Source organism: Cloeon dipterum, chromosome 3 (genome assembly GCF_949628265.1).
Source record: "Cloeon dipterum chromosome 3, ieCloDipt1.1, whole genome shotgun sequence".
NCBI lineage: Eukaryota > Metazoa > Arthropoda > Insecta > Ephemeroptera > Baetidae > Cloeon > Cloeon dipterum.
This window is the reverse complement of record NC_088788.1, coordinates 32649321-32675842: the sequence shown is the minus strand read 5'-3', so window position 1 is coordinate 32675842 and position 26522 is coordinate 32649321. Positions and strand designations below refer to the sequence as shown.

The window sequence follows — 26522 nt, the reverse complement described above, 5'->3', positions numbered from 1 at the left end:
ATGCTGAGCACGTGGCACAGGTGCGTCGTCAAATCTTATTGTGTCACTTTGATGAGCGCATAAAACTCCTAACTCCTTCAGACTCTTTTTCACTCATCGTTACTTCCGATTAGCTTCGGCAAAACACATAAAAGTATACGGCCGGGAAAGAACCAGAAATATGATGCTTTAACAGAATGAATCAAGGAAAGGGGAATAAATTATTTCAATAAAAAATACAATGACATCGTTCGTACCAAATTTTATTTTTAAACTATATTGTATTTTAGGATAAGAGTTAACACCTGGATCCCGATATATGCTAGTCTTGTTTATTAATATTTTCCAGGCTTTTACCTGATCGCTGACAATGAACAGTTTTTTCTGCGCCTGAACACTCAACAAATAGCGAATAAATTGGACAAGATGAGATTTATAAAAAATCTAGCTATGACAAATTTATGATTAAAAAAGACGTACGAGATTTTTATCAGTTTAGACACATTGAATGCTTCTAGTTTCATATATGAGCTGTGTTTGTTAAAATTCAAAATTAAAACTAAGCGCGAAATAAACAAAAGATCTAAATATAGAGATGGATTTTTTAATTAGCTGGCACCGCTCATAAAAAATGCCTCCTTTTACCTTTTTTACTGGTCCCACAGGCACATCTTTAAAGTTTTATTCACATTCTCTTATTCAGTCGCGTCAAACGAGTTTTCAACGCATCAATTTTCAACTGGAGATTTTTTGTCTCTTCTCTTTCATTCAAAAGCGACTGGTTTCGCTGGTCACTCGTAATGCGCCGTTCAAGCGACTCTGACAGCTGGAGAGAAAAAATCTTTAATCAAACCCAAACCAATCTGATCGGTATAAGATTACTGATTTCAACTGAGCTTCGATTGACTTCTTCGTCGCTGCGTCGCTCTCCCTAATTTCATTGACGCTCTCTTCTGAAACTTTACAAAGTTGTTCGACGCTCATGAGCTCTTTGCTTTTTCCTTTCCTTGCAAGAATTGGTGCTGTGTAATCAACTGGTTCCAGTAACTCTGCCATTTGCTTCGCACTCAGAGCTTCATCCTGCAGTTTAAATCCTTTTTAAATTGGCTGTATTTTGAATTTTCTGATATACCCTTTCTTTCATTTGAGATACAATTTCAAAATTTCGTTCCTCGTCAAACATTGACACTTTTAATCCAGGGTTTTGTCTCTGGGCTCCAAGAATCTTTAACATTTTCTCAATCTGAATAAAAAATTTCTGGTAAAATTTTGTATTTTATAATAGTTATTTTTACTTCGCAATGCAGATTCTGGGCGTGCCCCAATAATTTTATTTCATCTGCTAGTTGCTCTCTAAAAATGTGTTCGTCCCGTTCACCAGAGTGGTCACTTTGCTGGAGTCCAATTGGATTTTTAAAAGGCTAGAAATTTAAATAAATAGTATTAGGAAACGTTATATTTAAATTTAACATTTACCACATAGCTATGGAACATCTCCACTTTGCCATTGGCGGTTGCAGGTTTGACGAAGTGGAGATAGCCAGCAGTGAGTTGGTCTTCGTTTTTGTGAAATGTGAGAAAGATCTTGTTTTCCAAATGAAAGTATTTCCTCTTTGCTATTTGTGCACCTTTTGGAGATCGCTTGTTGGCAGTAAAGAATTCCTCCGTCCACTGAAATCTCTGTATTTTATTTATTTCCTATGTATAAACTATATTTTTACCTCAACAGTATTTTCGCATTTTCCGTCGGATACGGATACGAATTTCATCCTCCTCTTGAGGATGCAGCGCTCGTTTGTGTTTTCTAAATATTCCTCTGTGATCGAATCCCTGTATATTTTTATCTTCTCCAAACTGAGCGGGTGAAATTGTCCATAAAACGTAATTTCCCTTTCCTCGTCAGTGTGCAAGCTGTACTTGTGTTCTGCACAAAAAATCGTTCCGTAATTTGGATATTGCGCAGCATAAAAATATAAAAATAGCAATGAATGCAAAAAAGGGCTTGGAAATTTAAAAAGGAAATTATTTAACGTTTTAAAACATTTGGGAAAAAGGTAAAAAAGATTTGGTTGTATAGTAGAGTGAGAAATTTTATGCAAACTAGTTTTTCGCGTTTTTTGGTGGCTTATGCATAAATTTAATTGTATGTTTATAACATAAATATATGCATAATTTTTATTTACCTTTGATATAGTCTCCTCTTCCGTTGTTGTAAAAGTCTTCGATAACTTTGGTTTTAGCGTCATATTCTGATTGGTATAGAAAGTCTTCTCTGTGTTTAAAGCTTTTTGATATCTTCAGAACATTCTCCCAATTGAGATCAGAGTATGTGACCATTTCCATGTGCAACCCGTCGCTCCTAGAGTAATCCGAGAATTTCGTCACCTTTGACCTTAAGTACAAAGTCTCCTTTTGCTCGCCGTAATACCTCCTTTGATAATCTAAAAGACAAAAAGTAAAAACTCCTTTTTTAGAGTAGCATTGAGACACCTTTTTGCGAAATCTCAAGTCTGTCCATCCACGAGAGCGGTATTTCAAAAGCATCTCCCGGCTTTTTTAGAGGAATCCACTTATTATTATCTTCCAGGTCAAATTCTCTCTCGTTTGTTTGCGAACAAAACCAGAAGTTCTCGTTGTTCCACAGGTACTCGATAGTGAAATAATTTTGGTCGCTGACCTGATAGGGCTTTCCCGACGCGGCCTCAACAAAGAGTGGCTCTTTGAGGTCGGGCCTACAGTCGCCGGGAAGCAGCAGCACCCAGTAGTGTACTCTCTGACCTTCCAACTCATCATCAGGGAGCTTCTCTTCCTCCTTTAAGTAAAAAAAATCAAACCCCTGTTTCACTGACAGAGACAGGATTAATTTCTAATGAAAAAGCCGAGATTTTTATATATAGCTTATGCCTCTCCCATATTAATGCCAAAATATATTTTGAACGAAAATACGTCCAATTGACCAGTTGCATAAACCCTTAGTTATTGAAGCCGCCAACAGATGGCGCAATCACAGACTTTCTTAAAAATTTTGTTTTAAGCGGTTTTAAGGCATTTCCGCTGCGATTTCAGACTCAATCTAGCTATTTTGCTTTTTTTAATTAATTTGCTAATTTTTGACGTGCTGAAAACTAAAATCGGTTCAGCCATTCGCCGTAGAAACGTTGGAAAAGATTTTTTTATTTCAAAAAATAGTTTTTCACGATTCTACGGCGATTGGCAGAACCGATTTTGGTTTTCAGCACGTCAAAAAATAGCAAATTAATTGAAGAATGCACAGTAGCTAGATTGAGTCTGAAATCGCAGCGGAAGTGCCTTAAAAGCGAAAGTCTACGGTGGCGCCATCTGTTGACGGCTTCGAACACTTAGGGTTTATGCAACTGGTGAATTTACGTTGAAAAGTGATCAATTTTTTTGCTTCAAATTTTTTGTAACGAGCTATTCCTACTTTAAATAAAAAATTAAATATACAAAATTACCAACACACAAACTGATTTTTTAAATAACGTCCAACTTTCAAGTCAGTCGTTAAAAGGCGTATGATCATTGAAGAGAAAAAATATCTATTTAGTCTCTGATGAGAGCTGGCCATTTTGCGGTTGGATTGACCAAAAAATAGCTCTGGCAAAAAAGTGCGAAGATTTTGTTTCACCGCAATCCGCTTGGTTTCTTCTTCGCGTCGCAGAGCCAGCTGCCTCTTAATTTGGTTTTCGCGTTGCTGCTGCACGCTGCTTATGTACTTGCTGAGAAACTGCTTGCGCGGCTTCACCTTGTACTTGGCCCCTTGCGCGCTCTCGCCGCTTTTTTCTTCGTTCCTCGCGCCGCACTCCTGCAATAAAAAAACCTGTCAATTAATGGGCACACTCGCCCGCCAAGATGAAAGTCGCGACTGCTGAGGCGAATATCGGTGCAAAACCTTGTGAGGTTGAAAATTTTAATAAAAAGCGATCGATCAAATACAATTACTCAACTGCTAATGTTAATAATTTGAGTTTGTGGGTTAGATTTTAAGAACTTTTCTCGAGATGAATTAAAATTCAAAGTAATTACGAATCGAATTGATGTCAGGGCTAATTATAAAGGCTCATTTCCATTTTAATTGAATTCGAAAAGCGACAGTTTCGTCTACTTTTGTTTCACACCGCTCGGCAAGTGTGGACGCAATTATTCCGTTTACTTCCTCGCCGAGTCGAGTGCGGAGCTATAAAGAGTAATAATTAAAGGGGTTGGGGCTGCCGGGCGCAGCTGAGGGGTGGCAATTTTCTCGCCCCTTGCTCGCGGTAGTGGACGCGCGAGACAAACAAAGGGATCGATGCGCGGCGGACGCGGGGCCAGTGCTGCCGCGGCGCACTCGCCACTCCAACTATCCGAAAGCAAGCGACACTCACTCGCACACCGCTATTTTTCCGCATAAACTCGCTCATTTGTGCATATTTATTTGGAGGGACGCGCGTTTCGAGTGCGTGGGCGATGAAATTGTCGGAGCAGAAAGCAACGAGCCCGCGCCGATTTATTGGTGCTGCAGAGTCGCCTCGCGCAGCTCCGAACATAAAGGTTTATGTAGCAATAATTTAGCAATTCGAGTCATAATAAAAAGGAAAGAAACAAGTTGAATGGGAGAGAGAGAGAGGGCTCTATGAATATATGACTGCGGGCCACAAAAAAGCTGCTTGGCCCAGGTCAGGGAGGCTCATCTCGTCAGCGTATCATTGCTGCCCGCCCTTTTCATTCAACTCGACCGCAATTTTTATCGCATTTGCCTAACTTTCTTGCTCTGCTTTAATGCCCCCCTCTCCATCCACAGTCACGATCGCGGATGACTCGCTGCGAATTCAGACTTCTGCCGAGAAACGGAAGCAACTGTTTGCTTCGCATTCGTGTTCGTGGGAAAACTTTTCAATCTGCTTGAGGACAAGAACTTTTTTGCTTATAAGATCATTAAAGTGTCATTTTTGTCATTTTGCATTCTCATTTGAAATTGAAATTCCGGGATTACCATGACTTCGTAATGATAGGTGTTTTAGGGGAAAAATAAGTAATTTAAAAAAATTCTGATTAGTGAGCTCAAATGAAACTTTAAATAAAAGATTTTTGAGACAAAGCATAAATCAAGAAATTTAAATTCTTGCTTCTCACAAATGCTTTGACAAATTGTGAGAATAAAACAGCTATAATAACTAGTCTTAAATCCAAGAACGATGACTAAATTCACTGTAACAATATAATTTTGAAAATTGCTCTAGAGGTTTTGCTCATTAATAATTTCAAAAAGATTATTCTGCTTGGATGGGATTGTGATTGAATGAAGAGTAGGAAAATCTCAACCATTCTAATTAAACTTTCATTGGAACTCCTTAGGGGAAATTTTGGTTGCGAAACACGATATACATCGATTTTTGGGAACCTCTCTCGGGGATAAGCGGAATCTCGTGTGAGCATCTCCGAAAAGCAGAGAGGATGTTTGCGGAGCGGCCCGCACGAATGCTAAAGGTCAGTGGAAATTGCGCGTTTCTCGGGTGGCGTCGGAGGGTCGGTCGGCCGGCATCTGGCCGCGCGAGAGAGCATCGGAACGGGAGCGTTCGATCGGCAGGGCCGCTCAATTTTGCACCTCGCCTCTGATGAAAACGCGCGCGGCGGCCCGCGCGCGCGACGAGAACGTAGGAAGGCTGTTTTTGTGCCCGGCGGATGACGTGACGGATTAAAGCGAGAGAGAGAGAGAGAGAGCCGTGCCTGGAGCCGCGGCGGCGACGGCAGATAAGGACGGCAGCGCGTTTGTTCGTGTAGGCAGAGCGGTCGGCCGGCGCAGCCTGACACCACGAGGGCGTTGTAGCCCGCGCCCAGCAGAAATGATGCGAGCACACAACACAACTCGAGGCTGTGCCCTCCTCCTCCTCCCACCGCAGCCACCGACAGCACCTCGCGGCCCGATCGCGCCGTGGACAGCTGCAATTATAACAACACGACGATGCCGGTCAGCACCGCGCATAATAATTATTGAATGTATATTGTCAATCGGTGCGAAACGGAAAACCAGACTTTCCACTTGGGCCGTGCAAATTTAAAGGGGACAATCGAATATTGGCTCTTGATCTTCTTGTGTGGGCTAAATAAAAAAAAAGAAAACACACGCAATGATTTTACTCTACCGAGGTCAGCCTGAAACTGTTACCAAAAATTAGAGCTTTCAATTTTTGCCCACATTGTCATCGCAAAATCTCGAGTTTGAGCAATCGGAAATACAAAAACAGCACACCGTTCGACTCGTCTCAACCTCCCCTAGATTGCCGATGGGTTTTGGGGGTGATGATCTACCAACCCCCAAATTTTTTTTCTAACTTCTTACTAAAAATGCGATGAAATTTCTGGTTCTGTTATTTGTTTTTTATATTTAACCTTTTCACCCTTTGTAATGGGTAATAGATGGTAGTTTGGGGTAGATTTTAATTAATTTAATTGCGAGCTGATTGTGAGATTGGTGAATAAGTTTGTGAAAGTGCAAAGCGACGCGATTTTTATTGTTACTGCAATACATGCATGGGATGATATAGGGTTGATCACTCTCGAAATCCTTCGGCTTTCTACAGGGGATGTCAAGACGAGTCGATTCGTGTTCAGGTTTTTTCAATTCTGACTGCATTAGAACCCGAGAATTGGTGGTGAAAATATTGGCAAAAATGCAACAATTTTTGTCAAATAATTCCACGCAAAAACATGTTTGACAACGAGCTGCAGTTGCTGGGTTTTGGTTGCCAGGGATAGGTCGTTGGCAGGCTGGCTTCCACGGTGGGTTGCTGGGATTCATCGTTGCCATGGCAAAATAGTTAATTCTCACACACGAGGCTTATTATTTATTTTTAAGAAGAATCTCATGCATGAAGACGAGTATTAGGCCTAACTGAACAAATTGGACAGGTTTAGACGATTTTAAGTGGGGTTTAATGGGCTTCAACTTGCCTGATTTGTGCTTATTTGATGACCTCACGAAAGTTCAGAACAAAATAGTCGATATAGTCTAAATTCATTAATTGATCAAAGTAAATTTTTTGGCAAGAATTCACTTAACAATTTTCTTTTACACCTCTTTATCTGAATTCAAGTCAGCAGAGCTGCCAGTTTACGTAGGTGAAAAAGAAATCGAGTGGTGTTAAAAATTGAACCAAAACACGATAAACAAATTGCGACGCGTTCCATTACAATAAAAGCTTTATTTAAATTACACCGATGTAATTTATTTATTCCCCGTTCCCTCTGCCATGCAAATTAAATAATGTTCAAAGCTAAAGTAAATAAATAATAAGCACTAGAAGGAAACGTGATTAAAACTGACGATTTCGGTTGGGAGAGCGATTATTTCGGCGCGGCGTCCAGTTGATTTAGTGCTGGCCGGCGGTGACGCCAGAGACGCTCACACGGACTCGCGGCCATGCATAATCAGCCGCTGCTCGTCTCGCTACTGGTTAATTAAAGTCGCGCCGCTTTTTCGTATAATACGTGTGTAGATATAGAGTATACATACACACACACAAGCTCGCTCGCCGCGCTCACACTGACTGATATATTGTGGCGCGGTGGAGCAAGCGGCGAGCGAGCCAGCGAGCCAGATTCGCAGAAGTGTGTAATTATTAGGCGCGGATCGGCACGGCGCGACGCGACGCCCCAGAGCTGATTATTCACAGCGCGCCCACGAATTTCAAAATTTATTCCATTCGCGAAGCAGCCCGACGCGACCAACAACAACCACTTTCGCGACTACCGCAGAGGTTTCAGAGAGTATCACTACGAGGAAAATGGCAAGCTTTAAATTGGAGATTTTTTTACGTATAGTCCGCGACTTAAAACCACAGTAATTTTTACACTGGCGCGATTGATTTTATGCAACGGTTTGACAGCTGCGTCTGCCCGGTTGCATAATTTCCAACAGGAAATGCCTTATAATGTCAAGGAAAACATCAGACAAACTCTTGAATGGTTGCAAGAAGCTTCAGTAAATCGCATTTCGTTTTTTTTTTCAAGCAAAACACTGCGAATTTGAAGACACAAATTAATATTTTTAAAGATATCTAGATAAACTTTTGCAATTAAGCATGTGTTTTACAGTTTCATCATTAAGTTGGTAGAGATTAATGTGCATGAGTTTATCACAAACACAATAAATCTTTGTAACAAGCTTTTCCGACGTGTCCCCAACTGGAAAAATCAGACAAAGTGAAATTAATCTGAATATCAAAATAACAGTCTGCGTCGGCGGCAATTGATATTGCGGAGTCGGAGAGCGGATTAAATTGGCGTGCGCGGACAAAAGCGTCGGACGAGCGAGAGAGACATTAGAGAGCAAAAAGTGACACGCCATTCGCCGTAACGAGATTTGCGCCGCGCTTATGTAATTTCAAACTTTTATCATCTGCTAACTGTTGCACCCCGGCTCGCTTCCCGCCACTTGGCCAAGTACGCGCGCGCTCAGAAAGCAAAACTCAGCAGCTTCTTTCACGTGTACTATATATAACGTACAAGACTTTGTATGTAATGTACCATCGAGCAGCACTCTTGTACGAATTATCCTGTTAAAGACCGAGAGTTAAACGGAACGTCAGCTTTACGCTCGCAAAGTGCCGTCATAACCGCATCGAGAAGCAAACACGCGCCCGCATTCAGACCGACACACACCTGACTTTTTGCTCGTCTCTTTTGCCCTCGAGATAAGGGTTCCATTTGAAAAATTGGTAACTTTTTTTTAAAAATAAAAACATGCTCATATAGAGATGAAATGTGAGCGATTGCGGTAAAAGCCAAGCAAAATCAGCGAAAAGGTGCAAGAGTCAGATAGTAATCGTTGCAGGTTTAAAACGGTCTGATTAAAAACAGGTTTTGAGATTCAACAGATGATAGCTCTTGAAGATTTAGTTTTACAAAAAATCTACGTATCTATGCGCTAATGAAAACATACAGGAATTTGATATCAGACGTTCATCGTACGCTTTCGTTTTGTGGATATTGTATATATAAACTTATTTATAATAACATAACAGTTTAAATAATTTGTATTTAAATATAAAAAATATTGCTAGTTTAAACCGTATTAGAAACATTATATGGACAGCACTTTCCGACCCGACGCATAAGGCCACAAGATTTGTGGGACATATTTATACTTTTAGCTTTTCAAATCATCAATGCGGGTTTACTTCTCTTCAATTTTTTATCTGTCAAAATATGGACAAAGCAAGACGTGTAATATCGAGAATGTTGATGGATAGATGCTGTGGAAGCGATGATTTCCAGTAGCTGCTCAAAATGAAAAACAATTTCTATAGTGTTGCTGACAATCGCCGTTGCCACAGCGATGAGTTAAAGTGGAGCATTTGTGATAAAAATTCCCCTTTTGCCTAAGAAATTTAAATTTCAGGTTTTTGCCAAATTTCCCGGAAAATCAAACGGGTTGTCAATGATTTTTCGCTTTATTTTGATTCCTCTCATCGCAATCTATACAATGGTGTGCGAATTGATTTCTCTTCTGTTAATTAATCAGCGTGCAAACCTTCGAGACGATTTTTTCTGGGTAACCTCAAATTTTAAAGGTCTTACTGTACAAACTTTGCTGTAAACTTGAAAACCAACATATGTTAAAAATAATTTGAATCAGCAGTATTGGGTGTAATTCATTGACTTAAAAAAAATAAACCAGTGCAATAATGTAGTAATTTTTAACACTAAAAAATATACCCTCATTTTTTTTAAAGTTGACAACGTAAAATGTAGTTTTTATTTTGCGCTTCTATACAACTCCTACTGGTCATATAATTGCATTTTTATGGTAAGTTTCATAAATCATATTAACAACTATGCAATCGATTTATTGGATGAAACAAATAGTTGATATCTGAAACTGTCGAGACCGAGTAAATCGAGACGGTAGCCGCTTTCTATCAGGTTGTACTGCGGAAAAAGAATGCGAGTCGGCGAGAGCAACATCTCAGAGGGAGGGGGCGGAGGATGATTCACGGCCGGCAAATCAAAGCGTGCGAGATGAGTAATTAAGGCAGTCGAGCGCGCGGACGCTTGCTTCCCCCGTATGCATTATTCAAGACGCGCGGACGCAAAGACGAGAGAGTGCGTGTGTGTGTGTTTGCACTTTTTCGGGGCGAAGGAACGAGTGGGCGGCCGGGTCTGTGCTGTGCCTGCAGCACACACTCGGGGTCATGAAACGTAATTACGGCGGATTCCTGGAGTGATAAATATTTGAGCCACGGGGCCGGTCGGCTGGCCTGGCAGCCAGGCGAAGCAAGCAAGCAAGTGGCGTCCGTCGGCCCCTCGCCAGTAAGTGCGCGTCCACAATTCAATATTCGCCTAGCGAGCGAGCGAGAGAACCAGAGGGGTTGGGGGGCGACTTGACGAACCGCAGTGACGCTCTGCCGCACCTTGCTCGCGGTGGATTTCGACGTTGTGTGTGGACACTGCATAAATGACGTGTCGGAGGCACGAGCAACGCGCGGGGATGATTAACTAGCGAAGGAGGTTGGCGCAAGTGGACAACCGTAAATTTGACAACCAGCTGTAAAAATGGACAGCGAGCACCAAGGTGCCGGCAATGAAATTGACAGTCCAGCCGTAAAAAATACGGCTCGCATGCCGGCACTGGAATAAGGAATGCGATCAATATGAAACTGTGAAATTTTGACAGGGTTTGGTTCTTACCTATCAATTCAGAGATTTAAAACAGCTTTTTACCTATAAATATAATTAACTATAACTTAACTAGACCAGCCCGTTGGCTCGCATTGTTAAGGCACTCTCAGGAGTGTCAAAGCAATGTGAGGTATTTGAGCAGTTCGGAGATCTAAAACTGGCTACCCAATGTCAGAGATGGCAAAAAGTGGTTAGTTTAGTGACTCGAATTGCTCAAATTGCTCGACGGGCTGGGAGGCGCACCGGCGCCGACTCGCTACTTGCTGGTTTGCACCTTTCCAGCATGCGTGATTTGGCTTCACGGGACAAATGTCTAGCGTTTCAATGCAGTCCTCGGTGCAGAGGCAAGTGGCCCTTCAGTGGGCTGGGTCCCTGTGCGGCCTGGTGCGCCCATGTTATCCGTTCGCGGTGTTATTGGGACCCGGGTTTCAGCATTCGTGCTAGTGCAGTGCGCGCCCTTCCCGGTCCTCGGACGGACAAGGATAAAAAGAGCAAAAAAAAAAAAAATAAATAAAATAAACGCGGAAAATTCAATGTTAAATAAAAATAACTTACTCTGAGTCAATTGGTAAAATGGGCAGCAATGAATGACTATATTGAAAGCAAATATAAAACAAATGCTCTCGCACTCAACAGCGGCCGTACTTGTTTATGTAAAACAAAATGTTAACTGCAGTGCTGCTGCAGGAAATTCAAATCACTGGTAATAGAACACGACGGACTTATTGCATTTAATGCTAATTGACCAAAATGAGAAGCAGATTAGGTGACAGAATCTTATTTAAACCCCGCCACTCGCCTTCATAGCAACAAAGCTCCATTTTACTAAGAATTCACAAGCCCACATTCCATAAGTGCGCTCAGGAATTATTTAAAAAAAAATGTTGATAAAAAATGTCCATTCTGTTTCACACACACGTTTTTTATAGGTTGCTTTGATTTACACCTAAAAAGAAAAACAATTTGTTAATTTGCCGGTTTTTTGAAAAAATCAAAGTGCAGGATATCTCGGTCGGAGTTGAGATACAATTTTCGCCATTCTAAATAACTTTGTACGCTAAACCCCAAAGATATATTTTTGTAGGTCACTAATGTAAGGTCAAATTTTTCAATTTAATATAGCAAAAATGTTCCCCTCCCCCTTCCCATATCTTGCCTTGTGCAGCAAAATGTTGCTAATAAACACCCTGAAAATATTTTAATAGTACACTCCATCATATTCTAGAAAATTTGTTGCGAAGGTCGAAGCGCGTGTTCAAACAGCAGAAAACACGTGATTGCTTTCTCACTGCAGCCTTGAATTGTCATATCGTTGTATAACAATGAATTGTATAGATTGTGCAATATGGAACAAGCAGAAAAATATAATGAATCATTTTCATAATTTACATTTCTCCGGTAATTCGATAAAACTCAATCTAAAATTCGCTAATCTAGCCCCTAAGATTTTTTCACCACTAAAATGTGAATTTTCGATGTGTTAAGCGTTAAGCTTATTGGGAAACACGTAATTGGTTCCATTTAAGTCGAAATTTACTTTCGGTTTAATTTTAGTCAATGATTATTCTTATTCCGGCCACACCACCTCCAAACAACCCCCTGTACAACCCCCGAAAACAAGCAAATATCGAAACAGGTAGAAATTCAACTTGCTCACGTCGATTTTTAGTGTGTGTTGTAAACTCAAAACTACCATGACTATACAGAGTAGCCCCTCACCCCCTCTAACTCCTATAGGTTTCGCCTCCTTTAATATTTTCTTAATAGGCGAATTCAAATATCGAATTTCTGCTTCTTAGGATCCGAAAAATCTAGAAAAAACCCAGCGTTTAATGAAGGCTTCTATTGCTCCCTTATCCAAAATCATTTTACCATTTGTGCATTGAAAGCAAAATTAGAAATCTTCCCTTTCAGAAAATATGCCATATTTCCGAGCGGAACGAAACACCATCAATTCGATTAGGAAAGAACCCACACAAATTTATAAATCATCAAATAATTTTAATCAAATTTAAAATGATCTAATTAAATTAAAAACATGGCTGAAATAATCACAGGCTCTTTGAAAACATTAAAAATATTTAAAAATGCGGTAACATTCCAATTAGGGTGATTTTAATTTCTAGACGCTTTCAGAGGCAGAGAAAAAAATTATCTCATCACTCTCAAAAGGCTCAAAAAAACTCCTTGTGCATTGGCCGTAAAAATATGCAGTCGTGATGAAAAGTTTCGGACGAGTGAATCGGCAAAGTGACAATAAATTCACTAACGAGCTGTGCCCCCGATATCAGCAGCAGAAAATATGGCAGCGGGAGAGAGAATAGGGTGGAAAAAAAGAAGGCAAGTAATTTTGCTTTTGCCTCTGCGTTCTTCGGCTGGCGCGCGTGCGAGTGCACGTGTGTGTGGAGAGAGAAAATGAGACGCGCGGCGTCGAGGGGTGGCGGTGGCGCGGTCGAGAACCAGCCAGCGGGAGCGCCTGCAACAAAAGAAAGTATGCAGCCAGGCAGGGCGCGCTGGCCGGCGGATTGCATACGAGTCTAATTAACACGGCGCTCGCTGCCGCGGCGGCGGCGGCTTCTTTCGGCTCCGCGGCGGCGGCGCCAGCAGCGGCGGCCGCGTTTTTTTTCCGCCCCGGCCGGAGAGAGGAAATTCGCGTGCAATATTGACGTTCTGGGGCTGAAGGAGCGGGCGGCGGGATCTCATTTAGTTTGCTGGCGAGTGTTATAACGCGTATATATAAAGAGAGAGAGAGCGAGCGAGCGAGCGAGAGAGAGAGAGAGAAGGGTCGGCGGCGGCGGCAACGGCGGCGGTATATATGGGCAAGCAACTGAACGATCGCCATATAACCAAGCTGCTGCTGCTGCTGCTTTATACCGCGGTGAGCACAGGCAAGGCATTATCTCTGTGCCGAGCCAGCGAACGGGCGAGCCACCAGCCCTCTCTCTCTCTCGCGTAGGCAGCGCGGAGAGAGAGAGAGAGAGAGAGAGAGAGAGAGAGAGAGAGAGAGAGAGAACGCCGCGGCGGCGGCGGCGAGGTAGAGTCGCCGTCACGTAGATCCGCACCAACACAGCCGGCTGACCTTGTCTATTGCTACCCTAGGGGTTCGCTGTTGGTTTGCCTAGATGTGTGTGCCAAGACCCCCTGTAACACGGGCCGCCACAATTTGAAGCGCTAAACCCCCTTATTTTCGCTCGTTTCGAATGTTTGCGCAAGAAAAATGAGGCGAATCCAACGCAAATTGAAAGTAAATATACCGTTTTTACGCTGTAAATCAACTGCCAAAATGTTGCAGCCGACGAAATTGTTAAACAGAGGCGGCCATGCCTGATTTTTAAGCAAATATGGATAAATTCCACTTTGTGATCCAACCTTTTTACGCTCCCATGACGACAATTATAAATTTATTTAAATCTTTGATGATGTAAACCCCGAAACTTATTCGTTTAATTTTCAGTCTGTTCGAATTTTCATCGAAAATCATAAAGTTTAACAAGACATAATGTATGTATAATCAATAAAGGATGTAGCTTCAGGGGAAATTCTCTGAGATTGAAGATGTGAGTTGTAATATATACGACAAACAGTTTTTTCTATTGATTTGAAGAGCAACGCATGAAAAATGGTGAAACGTTTCATTTAATTTTTAATTTAGCACGTCTTAGCTTGCATGTAGCTATTGTTTGTGATAGTTTGAATTTCAACGTGTGTTAAAGCATGCACATTAATACTATGCCTCAGCATAAAAATCACCTAATTTAAAATTTACTGACAAAAGAGTAATTTATTAAATTTGTTCTACGTTTGCAACAATTCGAACCAAAGATTTCAAAGATGTTTTCCCAAGTTGCTTTTTTATTATTTTTTAAGTACAGGGTCGATTCTTAAAATACGCCAATCACTTTGGTATAGTAACAGCGGAAATTACTCCCGAGTTTCCAAATTTACAGTAGTAGCTTTAATTTTAATTCTTTTAAGATAAGCCCAGTGCAATTGATTTTAATCAATTTTAGGTTTATCCAAGAAAAAAAATAATAGGTTATCTCGGTGATCTTAAACTGCACTTTTTAAACTTAAGTGAATTACTAATTATTATGATAACTAGACACGTTGTTACCAAATTCATAAAATCACCAAGAAATACTTTGGTCCAGCCAATTTTTCTGGCATTACCAACAGCGATAGTTGGCTCAAGACTCGATCTGCGCTGATTTTCGGAATTCAAAGGTACTGCGAGTGTGCATATTGCTGCACCGCATTCCGGCCTTGGTGTGAAACAAAAGATTGTTGCCAAAAGCAGAGGGTCGGCTCTTTGGCCCATACTGCAGGGGGTCTTGCGTGTGTGTGCACGTCACACTAGCGGCCGACCCACCGACCGACCACTCTGGCGTATAACGCGCGCGGCGCGCTCGAGCCGCGCGTCCCCCGGGCAATTTCCGCACTGCCCGGCCCATCATGCCGTATTACATGGCCGGTCTTCCTAATGCCTAGCCAGCGGTAGTTACTGGGCTCCACCTTGGTCGGTTCTCTCTCTCTCTCTCTCTCTCTCTCTCTCTCTCTCTCTCTCTCTCTCTCTCTCTCTCTCTCTCTCTCTCTCACCCTCTCGTGCACTGCTGCATTGCAAATTCTCGGCATTAGCATCCACACACACACACACGTGGTGCTGAAAAATGACACCGCCTAGACGATCGCAGCAGCGTGTGCATTGCTTGTCAAAATCGACGCTGGAGAAGTTGCTTGATGTGAGCCAACGACCTCGCTCCTTACCATTTCGGCGGAGCAGATTTATGGTCAAACCAGTGTGTGTGCGTGCGTGCCTCTGCCTCCCCCTCATTAGGCCGCGCTGAAAAATAATACTCGCCGCTACAGTTTCCTCCGCGATGTCTCTCTTCCCGATCTTGCTTTTCACCGTCATGTATTTTTTGTCGCGAGTCAAACTGTTTCGACGCATAAAGCCGAAGGTCGAGGAGCGATTTTAGCCGGCTTTGTTCCGAGAGCCCCTGAGCCGTGCAGTACGATGATGTCACTCCCGGCCCGTAAATTAAGCAAGCGGTATTTGACGGCTTTCCTTTTAGCCGTATCATAATGTGCCGCCAGCAATAAACCTTAAAAAGGTGTTAAAGCGGAAAAATTGACGCCATAAATCTGATGATTTCTATTCTTAAAATTGACGTGGGTCTATATAGGGTAAAATATATTGCACCCTAGCAAAACAGTCATTGTGAAGTCGACGCATAGAAAAGGGCTTGCCCTACTTGCTAAATGAATTCAACTTGTTGAAACAGTTATTCAAACTTTGGAAAAGAAGAGTTAGCCGGTTCTTACTTATTCTGTTTTGCATGCGAGATGAACTTGTGAAATTGAACCGCTGACTCCAGCTGGCGTGAAGCAGGTCAGTTCGCAAACAAAAGTGCGCAGGTTTCCACGCGAGTGACGTAATTTCATTTTCTATTATATGCGCCATTCAATGAACGCGCCGCACGCTGCCGGGGCAATAAGGAATTTAAAATGCGCGGTATTACAAGTCTCTCTCTCTCAGCAGCAATAGCAGCAGTAGCGAAAGTTACAACCCTCGCTTTCATTGCGGTGAGAGCGAGTAGAGTACATAAAAATAAACAGCCGCCGTAAGCCTGTAATGCAGTCGACGCGAATAAAAAGACTCGGTCGAAATTTCATTCATGCCGGCGCAGATTTAGGGGTCAATTAATCCCCTTTATCTCCCCTCGCTTGACACGCTTTCCAAATGATAATAATAAAGAGAAAGAGAAGAGAACAACTTTTTCCACGTTGGCCCAGGAAAAGAGAGAGAGAGAGAGAGGGAGGGAGACGCAGTTATTGAAATGTGCTGGACAAAGTGTTTATACAATAACAGCCTGGGAGAAGGGAGAGGTAAAAATCTCTATTGTGCGAGAGAGAGAGAGAGAGAGAGAGAGAGAGAGAGAGAGAGAGAGAGAGAGAGAGAGAGCGTAGTAGTAAGGCCGTCGATAAATATTACAATCTCATCCCGTGCGCCAGTCCGTTCAGTCATTCATTCATTCATTCCATTTCTCTCTCTCTCTCTCTCTCTCTCTCTCTCTCTCTCTCTCTCTCTCTCTCTCTCTCTCTCTCTCTCACTATATTTTGCGCCGACTCAGATGTTTTACTCCTCCTAACTTTTCTTCTTTATTTACGTTGCCGGGCCTTTTAAACTACATAATCCCCTCCTCTTTCTTTCTTTTGCCATTGAGTACGAGTAAAATATAAAATACTACTACACCACGTTGGAACAGCTCTCTAATGCACTCGCCGGGTCTTTCATTCACTTGTTGTTGTGGTGTTTGGGGACGTGGAAGAATAGGGGAAATAATCGATGTTGGGATCGCTTTCCGTTTGAAATATTACGTTCAACAGCGTGAAGTTCAAAAGTCAAGCAGACTACAACTTTTACTCCTTCGTTATCGCTATATTGTGTTTTATTAAAGATCAAGGAACGGGAAAGTAAATTTTTAAACCAATCCACGGCTTTGTTCCTGCAACGAGAGGGCTAAATCGAGCTTAATCGTTATTGTTGCAATTCAGCTCATGTTTTACTTTTGAATCCTTTTGGAAATAATAAGAAATAGTGAGAACTTGAGCATATAAAATTGAAAAATCTATTATGTTGACCATAGCAAATAAGAGTATTGTATCGTAATTCTGAACAGGTGATATCTGAGAAAAAAAATATTATTATCAATAATATTTTTAAAAGCAGGATTATTGTTTTAAGTCTTGTGCCTTCTTAGAAAAATACATTTCAACACTATTGGAGTTATCACGAAGATGTTGAAACGTTGTTTATAAAATAAGAGAACACGTGAACTCAAGTGGAAATCCTGTATTTTTATTTGGAAGATGTCGTCTTGTAAAAACATCATATAAATATACAATATTTCATTAAATGAATGAAGAACTGGATGATTAAAAGATGAATTTAGTTACCACGGTTTAACCTTATGAAATTAAGAATGTTTGCTCGCGTAAGGTGATACGCGATGAACAAAATTACGTTTTTTCTCAATTAATATCTTGTCTAATAAACCCAAACCACCCCCCAAGAAACTAGTAAATTATTCCTACGGTATAAGAGCTATTTTGCGCAGTCCTTTCGATATTTAAGCTATAGTGCTCTCACATCTCCCCTTTTTAATATAGAGCCAAACAGCTCTGGCATTGAGTTTTATTCGCTCGGCGGCGCGGCGACGAAAAGCGAATCAAGCTAATGCAGATTCGGCTGTCGCCGAGCCAGACTGAATTATTTTTTTCCAGCTGACAAAGGCGGCCTGCTGATCATTTCGCAGAAGCCCCTTTCGCTGCAGCACACACACACACACACACACACACACACACACACACACACACACACACACACACACACACACACACACACACACACACACACACACACACACACACACACACACACACACACACACACACACACACACACACACACACACACACACACACACACACACACACACACACACACACACATCTCGTCCCAATAACACACACAGCGGCGGCGTCGGCAGCGACGGCGGCGAGGGAGAACTCGAGGCTGTGCTGTTATTTTATTTACGTGCTTTCCTGGTGCCTCCATAAAAAGTCTAATTACGGGTAGAGCAGAGTGGTGCCGCCGCCACCGCCGCCTCCGACTACCCGAGCCTTCGTTTTACAGCCGCGCGCGCTTAGCCGACACTCAATACCACGAAAAACGTGCGTGTCCTCGAATAAAAAGCGCATTCGCAGCTTATAATTCGCGCGGTGCAATAATTCGAGCCAGCCAGAATCCAAGCTGCCAGATGAAATCGCGTTTAATGACGTGAAATGAGATCAAATGGACACAATCGTCAGCGGAAGATTATATCACAACGTCCGATAGTCTCAAGTTTCAAAATTCTCATCTATATAGATGCTGCTAGGATGAAATGAACATAAAAATCGATCAAAAGGTTGGATTAATTTATCTGGTGTATGACTGACATTTTTTCTAACAAACAACGAGAGGGTACGTATGATTGAGATTAAAAGTCCGCAATAAATTTATCAAAAATTTTTATTCAGGTCATTTGTGTCCATCGCGAATTTCCATCCGCAAGGAACTCGATTTTTTATGTCCATTTAGCAGAGGAGCTATTTTATTATGAAAAATGCCTTCGCGCGGAGTCTTGGATCCCCAACGAGTTATGACCTCGGCACAAATTTCGAGTGTTTCGTGTCCTTTCATCGGAATTTATACGGATTCAATTTGCAAAAAAGCGGCTGCAGGCATCGTCACGATGTTTGTCCACTTCGATAGGCTGCGAAAATCAATTGCAAAATTCGCATACAGGTTCTCATTCAATATGGACGCGTGAAACACAATCTAAGCGGGGCCGAAGGTAGTAATTTTATCTGTTCCAAGCTGCGGTGATGCTGCACGCCGTTTTGAAATGTGATCTATTCGTCGGCTGCGCGATAGTTTGCTTGGCGTCACCGCGGCGATGCAGCAGCAGCGGCGGCGGCAGCGGCAGTGTGTGGCCAAATTCCTTTTCTTGCCGCTCTAATATACGAGCCGGCAGCCAGGCAAAAAGGTTGCTGCTCTCGGCCGGCCGGCTAAAACAGGCCAACTCCTTGTACACCCGCTTTTTGCACGGACGCACGATATTGCTGCCTGGCCAGGCGAGCGGGGCCCGCTCGAGTACGGGCCCCCGCCTCTCAAAATCACTCACACGAAAATTATGAATTTTAATTCTCCGGCGCATTGATTCATCTTCTAATTGATTTATTGATAGACATGAGAAAATGGGTCATGCTATAAAACACACGAAAGCTGTATTTAACTTAATTTTGATTATTTGAGTATTATGTCCCAGTCATGTTTTTCGACTTAGCGATTTTTAACTACGCAGAACTGGACAATTCAATGATCATGTTTTTATATTTGTATGTGTCTCTAAGTAAAGGTTTAATAATTATTCTATTAAGATAGATGCCAATGAAGGCGGAACACTGTTCGAGCTCGCTACACACCATAAGGAAACTGCGTTTAATTTAACTGACAAATTTGTAAATTTTTCTTAATCTTAGGTCATGTTATCGTCTTAATGATTAAAACTTGCTTATAATAATGAATTAAATTTGCATTTAGAAATATCATTTGTTGCGATTAGCTAAATTGAAAATAGCTGCGCAGCATAATAGATGGTGAAGAAGAAAAACGAGCAATTTATGTACTTAAAGTTGCTTGTATTGAATTTTTTGTCACCGTCTTCACATTCAAACAGCTATTTCCTTGTTGAAATCAAAGAATTCGAGTTAGTGATTAAATTATTATTTTATGTTTGTTTAAAATATATAACCTATGTTCTAATTTTGGCAATAATTTTTCATCCCTCACGTGTTGCTCTAAAACGCTTATTGCTTCGCACTAATTTACATTTAATTGCTTCTTCGACACATGAAAATGTGGCGCATATAAGAGCAAATTAATCAGCATGCTGATTATCGAGGGAAATGAACGGGTGTCTTTGCCGGCGCCGGGAATCGAATCCATATCAGCATCAGCGCGGTGGAGGCTAGCAGCGAAAGCGAAGAAGGAAAACGTAATCGAGGGCCGGTGCGTGCGTGAGTGGCAGGCCAGGCAGGCAGGCCCCTACTCGAGCGGGTCTCCGCCTGACCATAAGGCCTTTCGTGCCCGCCGACCGCCCGCGCCCACTCTCCCCGGCGCCCGCGATATCCTGCTTTGCTTGCTTCATCGTCGTCGTCCCACAGTCCCCCCTGATCCCTCCTTTCGCCGCGACCCGCGGCTATCCCTGCGTGTATTGCCGCGCGCCGCTCGCTCGCTCGCTCGCCTGCTCTGCTCTCTCGCACTCACTCCCCCTTCGACCCACACTGCCACCCGCTCGCCCGCGTCCACCCGCCGCCCCCCGCTGCTGTTACCGAGGCTGTTCCACCCTAACTAGGCTCTCTCTCTCTCTCTCTCTCTCTCTCTCTCTCTCTCGTCGGCGTGTCGCGAGGGACTGTGCTGCTGCCGCTGCCTTGGCTGTACCAAATGTTCGCGCCCCTATTTGCCACCGAGCGGATAGTACACGCGGCCCAAGAAAACCCGACCCCGAAATCAAGCCAGAGTCCTTTGCCGCGGGTTCACCTTTTCGTGGAATCAGCGCGGAATTCGTGTCTTCCCTTCGAACCCCTGTTCAAAGGGACGTGTCAGGTCGCGCGGCACCCATTGTCAGGAACATATTGCAGCTCGAGAAAAATGACCCACTTTTCATGGGCGAACAGGTGGATGGCTCCGATTTTCAACGCATGAGAGACCTTTTAAGTGGCTTATGTAGTATGAACCTTCCGAGGAATGGCATTCCAGGAGCAATAAATAGCTTAACACACCGTCAAACCGATGGTGAAATTATTAAATAAACCACGGCGGCGTCACCGAAATATAACATGCAGTTTTCACTGAACACCAATGAGTTTAATATATCTTGAGAAATTCTGAGATGCAAACAAATCTAAACTTCGAACAATTGTCTATTAAAACTGCTAAAAATAGGAAATAAATTACAACTTTTCAAACCCAGTATTCTGCTAGGTGCCAGGCCTGTTCGTTCACAAATATTTATCACTTTTCATCATGTTTCCCTTTAGAAAATTATTTCTAAAACAACTCTCTGAGAGTAAAATTGTGTCGTAATTATTAACAAAGAGTTGCAAGCATTTTTAGCCTGCCTGTATTTATGCTGCGGCTCCGCAGAGCCAGAACAGCGATTACATTATTCTAGCGCGAGTGGTGCGTTGTAAAAATTCCGCACTTTGCGACGCGAGTAAATTTACGGCCGCGAAACAAACAAAGCGCGGCGGCGGCGGCCACCCCCGCGGCCAGAGTTATCTTTGCAAGCCCGGCGCCACTGCTCTCTCGCGCCTGTGTGTTCTCTTTCCGCAGCAGAAAATGATAATATCTCCCCAGTGGCATTTCAATCGAGCCAGCACGCTACAGCAGCTCTCTCGTGTGTCAATCTGTTTGAATAATGCGCCGCCGTTTTTATGTGTTTGTCCATTTACTCTCGCTACCTGCTGCCCCTGCGAGAAAAATCTAACAATGGACTTGTTAGGCAGGTCAAATGTTACTCCCACTGTAGCTTTATTGTTATTGTGAAAAGGCGAAGCGATCCGATGTGACAAAGCGCGTTATAATATACAGCGAAAGCGCTTTAGAAAACAAAAGCGACGCAAATTGAATCGATTAAACGTAATGGCGAAGGGTGCAGCAAAATAATTTCCCTTTTTATTGGGCTTAGTTCAAATTCTTCAGGTCAATTATTCACATCGAAAAATATATTTCTGAATTAAGTTTCCCTTCCATTTAAAAACTCCTTCTGCAAGGATTCGGTTAGAAAATTCGTGTTTTTTGTTATATCCCAGAGTATTCACTCAGGTTTTTAATGAATGTGTGCACGCAGAGAGTGCGGGGTATGAAATAAATTCAGTCAGTCTCTAGCAGCCGAGCAGAGAGTGTTAATCCTTTTCTTATACCCGCGCGGCCACCCCGCAACAACTACATTCCATTTTTTAGAAATTAATAACAATGCAAGAGTAAATCCAACTCTAGCTGCAGTTTATTTGGTCTCAAAAGTTTGCGTTCAAATTGCGAAGGAAACTACATATTAAAATTGGCTCTATATACACGCTACTTGGAATTAATTTGAAGATGAACAGTCATGAGTAAATTTTGATGAAAATAAAATAGTGCCGCACGATCTTTTAAACTCGCACACTGTTTTGGCTTTTCTGCAATTCTCAATGTGTTTTTTTTTCTTGTAAATGATTTAATTAAAAAATCTGCAGGAAAGAGTGTTGTATAAGTTGTGCTCAAACAAACACAAGCGTACTGTAAGTGTTTTTTTTAAAGTTTTGGAACGTAATGCTTGTTGATAAAATTTACAAATCTTGCTTGTTAAGTGTGAAATATTTTGATGGTAACTTCATTGCCATTTTTGTTTTAATTTTATGATTATGCCAAGGAAAACATTAATTATGTCAAATCATTTGTAATTTGAACAAGAAATAAACTTAAAATATGCAATTCTGCTTGACCACAAGAGCTAATAATTCATGCTAATAGCAGTTATTAAAAAAGTAGTAGTTAATTTTGTCACAATGGACGTAAATTCAGGAGTGATCAAACCTAATCAATTAATTATAGGTTCCTTTTCAGATCGACGGACACATAACAGGGTAGCCATGCTTCAAATTAAGGGCTAAAAAGCAGTATCAAACACGCAGGTTTTCACCTCTAAATTTCGTGAAATTGTGCAAGAGCCTGGGAAAGAAAAGACGGGACAAATTTGTGCAGGCGAGCCGAAATCGATCCGATTTTTGCAAAAACAGAGGAGCGATTTCGGCGGCGCCAATAAATAAAAGAATGGCGGGCGAGGAGGAGGAAAAGAACCGCGGGCGCGCAGAGGAAATTTTATCGCGGCGGTGGCGGCCGCGCGCGCGAAAGGAGGATAAAAAATGAATTTGCGGCGCAAAAAAGCTGGAGGCCACCTGGGGCTCTGGGGCGATGTCACGTGATTGACCGCCTGCTTTTTCATCATCGCAGCCCCCGCGGGTTCGGCAAAACACATCAGCGGCCTCTCTCTCTCTTTTTCTCTCTCTCTCTCTCTCTCTCTCTCTCTCTCTCTCTCTCTCTCGCTGCGGCTCTCTCCCCCCTGCCTGCCTCTCTCTCTCTCTCTCTCTCTCTCGTTCCAGCTCGCGGTCCGCGCGCCTTAATAATAATGCAAGCACGAAGGAAAAAGGCGAGAGCAGGGTGTGTGCGAGAGCGAGAGAGCCGCTCCGGCAATAAAGAAGGGGACAAACGCGCGCGCGGTTTCTCTCCGTCCGTCGTTCGTTCGTTCCTTCGTTTGTGCACACACACGCACACACTCACGTTGTATACATATAAACGTACGGGCGGGCGGGCGAGCTAGCGCGCGAGGACGTCCATATACTCCTTTTTACCCGCAGCGTTAGCCAGCATTGCGTCGCCAATCTCAAGGGGGAAAATATTATCACTTTGCATCAGTTGGGCTGAAATATGCATGACTCGCGCTAGACTTGTTTCACCTATCCTCTCAATATTTGATTACACCTACGGCGCCTCTCAATCTTTAATTAGGCCCCGGCCGCTCTCTCTCTCTCTCTCTCTCTCTCTCTCTCTCTCTCTCTCTCTCTCTCTCTCTCTCTCTCTCTCTCTCGCACTCGCCTGCCTCTCGCATCCTAATCTGCGCCCTCTGCGCCCGTCTGCCGCCGCGGACCCAAATGCGGACCGTCGTCCCTTTCGCCATCGATCCATGTGTGCACGAATTTCGCATCACGCCATGCATTTCCGGCGCCTCCATTGCCCTAGTGGACGCTGCGATTATGTACAGTGTGTCCGCGAATTTTGATATTGATTTACTGTGGATCCCAATGAACCCTCAAAGATGCTGTCAATTATTTTTTTCAACGTCGCTATTGTCACGGACGAAATAATAACAAAAAAATGGAAATATGTTAATCATAAGAAGCATTTTTTATTGGGTGGCGCTATTCGCACCTCAATTTGGTGCGACTAGGGGCTGGAGGCCACGCCAGCCTCGCCTAATTTTGAAAATTTTCATAAGGGCTCTTCGCACGTAAATCCCACAATTTGATTCTTCAAAGATCTCAAATTTTTTTAATTTATCACCGATTTGTTTATTTGTTTTCAACTCAATTCAATTATGTTTAACCGAGATAATAAGATTAAAAAACCATGTAATTAATTTATGTTAATGTTAACGTGCTCATTCCCGAAATGAGGCGGAAATTGCAGATAAATATAAGCGTTATACCAGTGTAACTGATAAGTTATTACTATTTTGTGATTGAATGCTATGTGGCCTCCGATGACACATTATATCATTTGTTGAGTCACTTTGAAACGATTATCAAATTAGGTGTGATGGTGCGGCAAAGTTCGTTTTATTCTGTTCTCACCAAATTAAGGAGCAAACCTTGTCAAAGTGTTGATTTATGACGCACAAACGAGGGGGATGGACGCTCTATAGAGGAAGGTCATCCAGCAAAAAAAATATTTATTTTAAAAGCAAACAAACAACGCTATACAGCAGTTCAATAGAAAGCAGGACCCCTACATGTAAGCGCTCATCTTCCAGGTATGGGATCTGAACCTTTTTCTTAAATGACCACAGCGTCACGGTCAATGCCATTGTAAACAAATCACACTAATAGATAAGAGCAACACGGGGTCGCGGGATCAATGGAGAAAATGCAGAGGGTTTTTACCCTTAATTTCTATTATTCTTGGTGTATTTCTAAAGTTTTCCGCGGGTGCCGCGGGTTAAAAATACACTGCGCTTGAAAAAATAAAAAGACAGTGCTTACAAGGGGTTGACAGCGACATGGGTGGCGTTGGATGTTGGTGAGATGTTCGAATAAATGCAGCAGATATTCTCTGCGCAAATGTCACTTCTTTAATCCCATGACCAAAAATGTTATACTTTGCCACACACCGAGAACCTCCAAAAGGCGATGCGTGGGATATTGGTGTTTGGTCAGCTTTCAAAGACTTAAAGCTCAAATTTTATCTACCTAGAAATGTGATTTTTTTTAACAAAAGGTGCTGCAAAGTTTGTAGTGCTATACAAAAGCCGGGTGCTGCTGTCTTCCGGCTTTCCAGTGCTTACTTGGAATCTAATTTTCTTTCTACTTAAAGCGAGAAGTTTCGCTGTGGCATTAAATCTCGTCAGCCTTGGTCCTAATCAGTTGCTTCGCATATATAGTAAAGTTTATTTGCTCAAAAGCCTGAATTCAATTACCTTTTTACTGAACTGAAATCAATAATAATTGTTGTCTGCAGTTGAAGCAGCTCACATCATGCATATATTCTGAGCGTTAGTGCTCGACCAAAAGCCTACTTAACCGCACTTTCACTCCGTGCCATATATTTCAAATATCACAGTGCACTATAAAATTTAATCAAAGGAGTAAATTTAGGCAAGGGGAAGGGTGAAACCCGCGGCCAGTTGAAAAGACTGTCAAAATAAATTTCCACACGTGCCGAGCAAGTACAGGTCTCGAGGCTGAAAGGGAAAATCGATGGCCGAATCCGTCGTGTCCGAGAAAGCAATGGAGGCAAATCGGTGGGCAAAGTCAACCCTTTCGCATGCGGCGCGCGGGTTTTAATAAATTTAAAAGTAGCACGCGGCGGCGGCGGCAGGCGGGCAGCAGCAGCAGCAGCATTAAAAGCCGCGCATAAAATTCTGCGATGGTGGCGGCGACTGCCGCCGCGCTGTGTACAGTACGTGCACACGTACATACATATTGGACGTGTGTGTGTGTACGTATGTACGTAGGAAGAGAGAGAGAGTGTGTGTATGTACATAGGGCACATACGTAGGAAACGCGCGCGGCGGCGGCGGCGGCAGCGGCGGCGGCGGCGGCGAGAAGGGTCAAAACGGGAGGGTGTTGGGAGGCAATAGTTTTAGCAGCAGAGTGCTCGCTCGCTCGCCCGCCTGCCCGCCCGCCCGCTCGCTGCTCACGGCAAGACGCGACGGCGCCATTATCCTCTCTGGTTGGCATTATTGCCATGGGAAAACTCGCGATCCTACCCCGCGACCGTCATCCTGCGAGCAGCACGAATCCCCAGCCCGCCAGCCCGCTAGCTCGCCGCCAGCGTGTTGGTGCTGCCGTCCAGGGTCGGACTGCGCCCCGCGAGGGTGCCTCCCGCAGGTGCCCATGCCCAGTTACGTTGCCAACGACTCGAGGGCTTGTGGAGTAACCCGCATCACGTTGCACACGATCCTGTTCCATGAATCGCCCTTTCCCATGGGATTGTTTCTCAT

At 43.0% G+C, this 26522-nt stretch overlaps 1 protein-coding gene across 1 annotated transcript; it reads right to left on the bottom strand.

Annotated features, from left to right (window-relative positions):
* Nucleotides 1-226: 226 nt before the first annotated feature.
* On the bottom strand, nt 227-26522 carry lobo (lost boys). The gene is made up of 12 exons (XM_065482012.1): nt 26428-26522; nt 6120-6129; nt 5704-5916; nt 3626-3802; nt 2470-2791; nt 2163-2420; nt 1701-1903; nt 1456-1650; nt 1275-1400; nt 1112-1222; nt 862-1059; nt 227-805 (listed from the first exon to the last, which is right to left on the bottom strand). The coding sequence occupies exons 1-12, from the start codon at nt 26520-26522 to the stop codon at nt 665-667; spliced, it is 2049 nt and encodes a 682-aa protein (XP_065338084.1). The 3' UTR covers nt 227-664.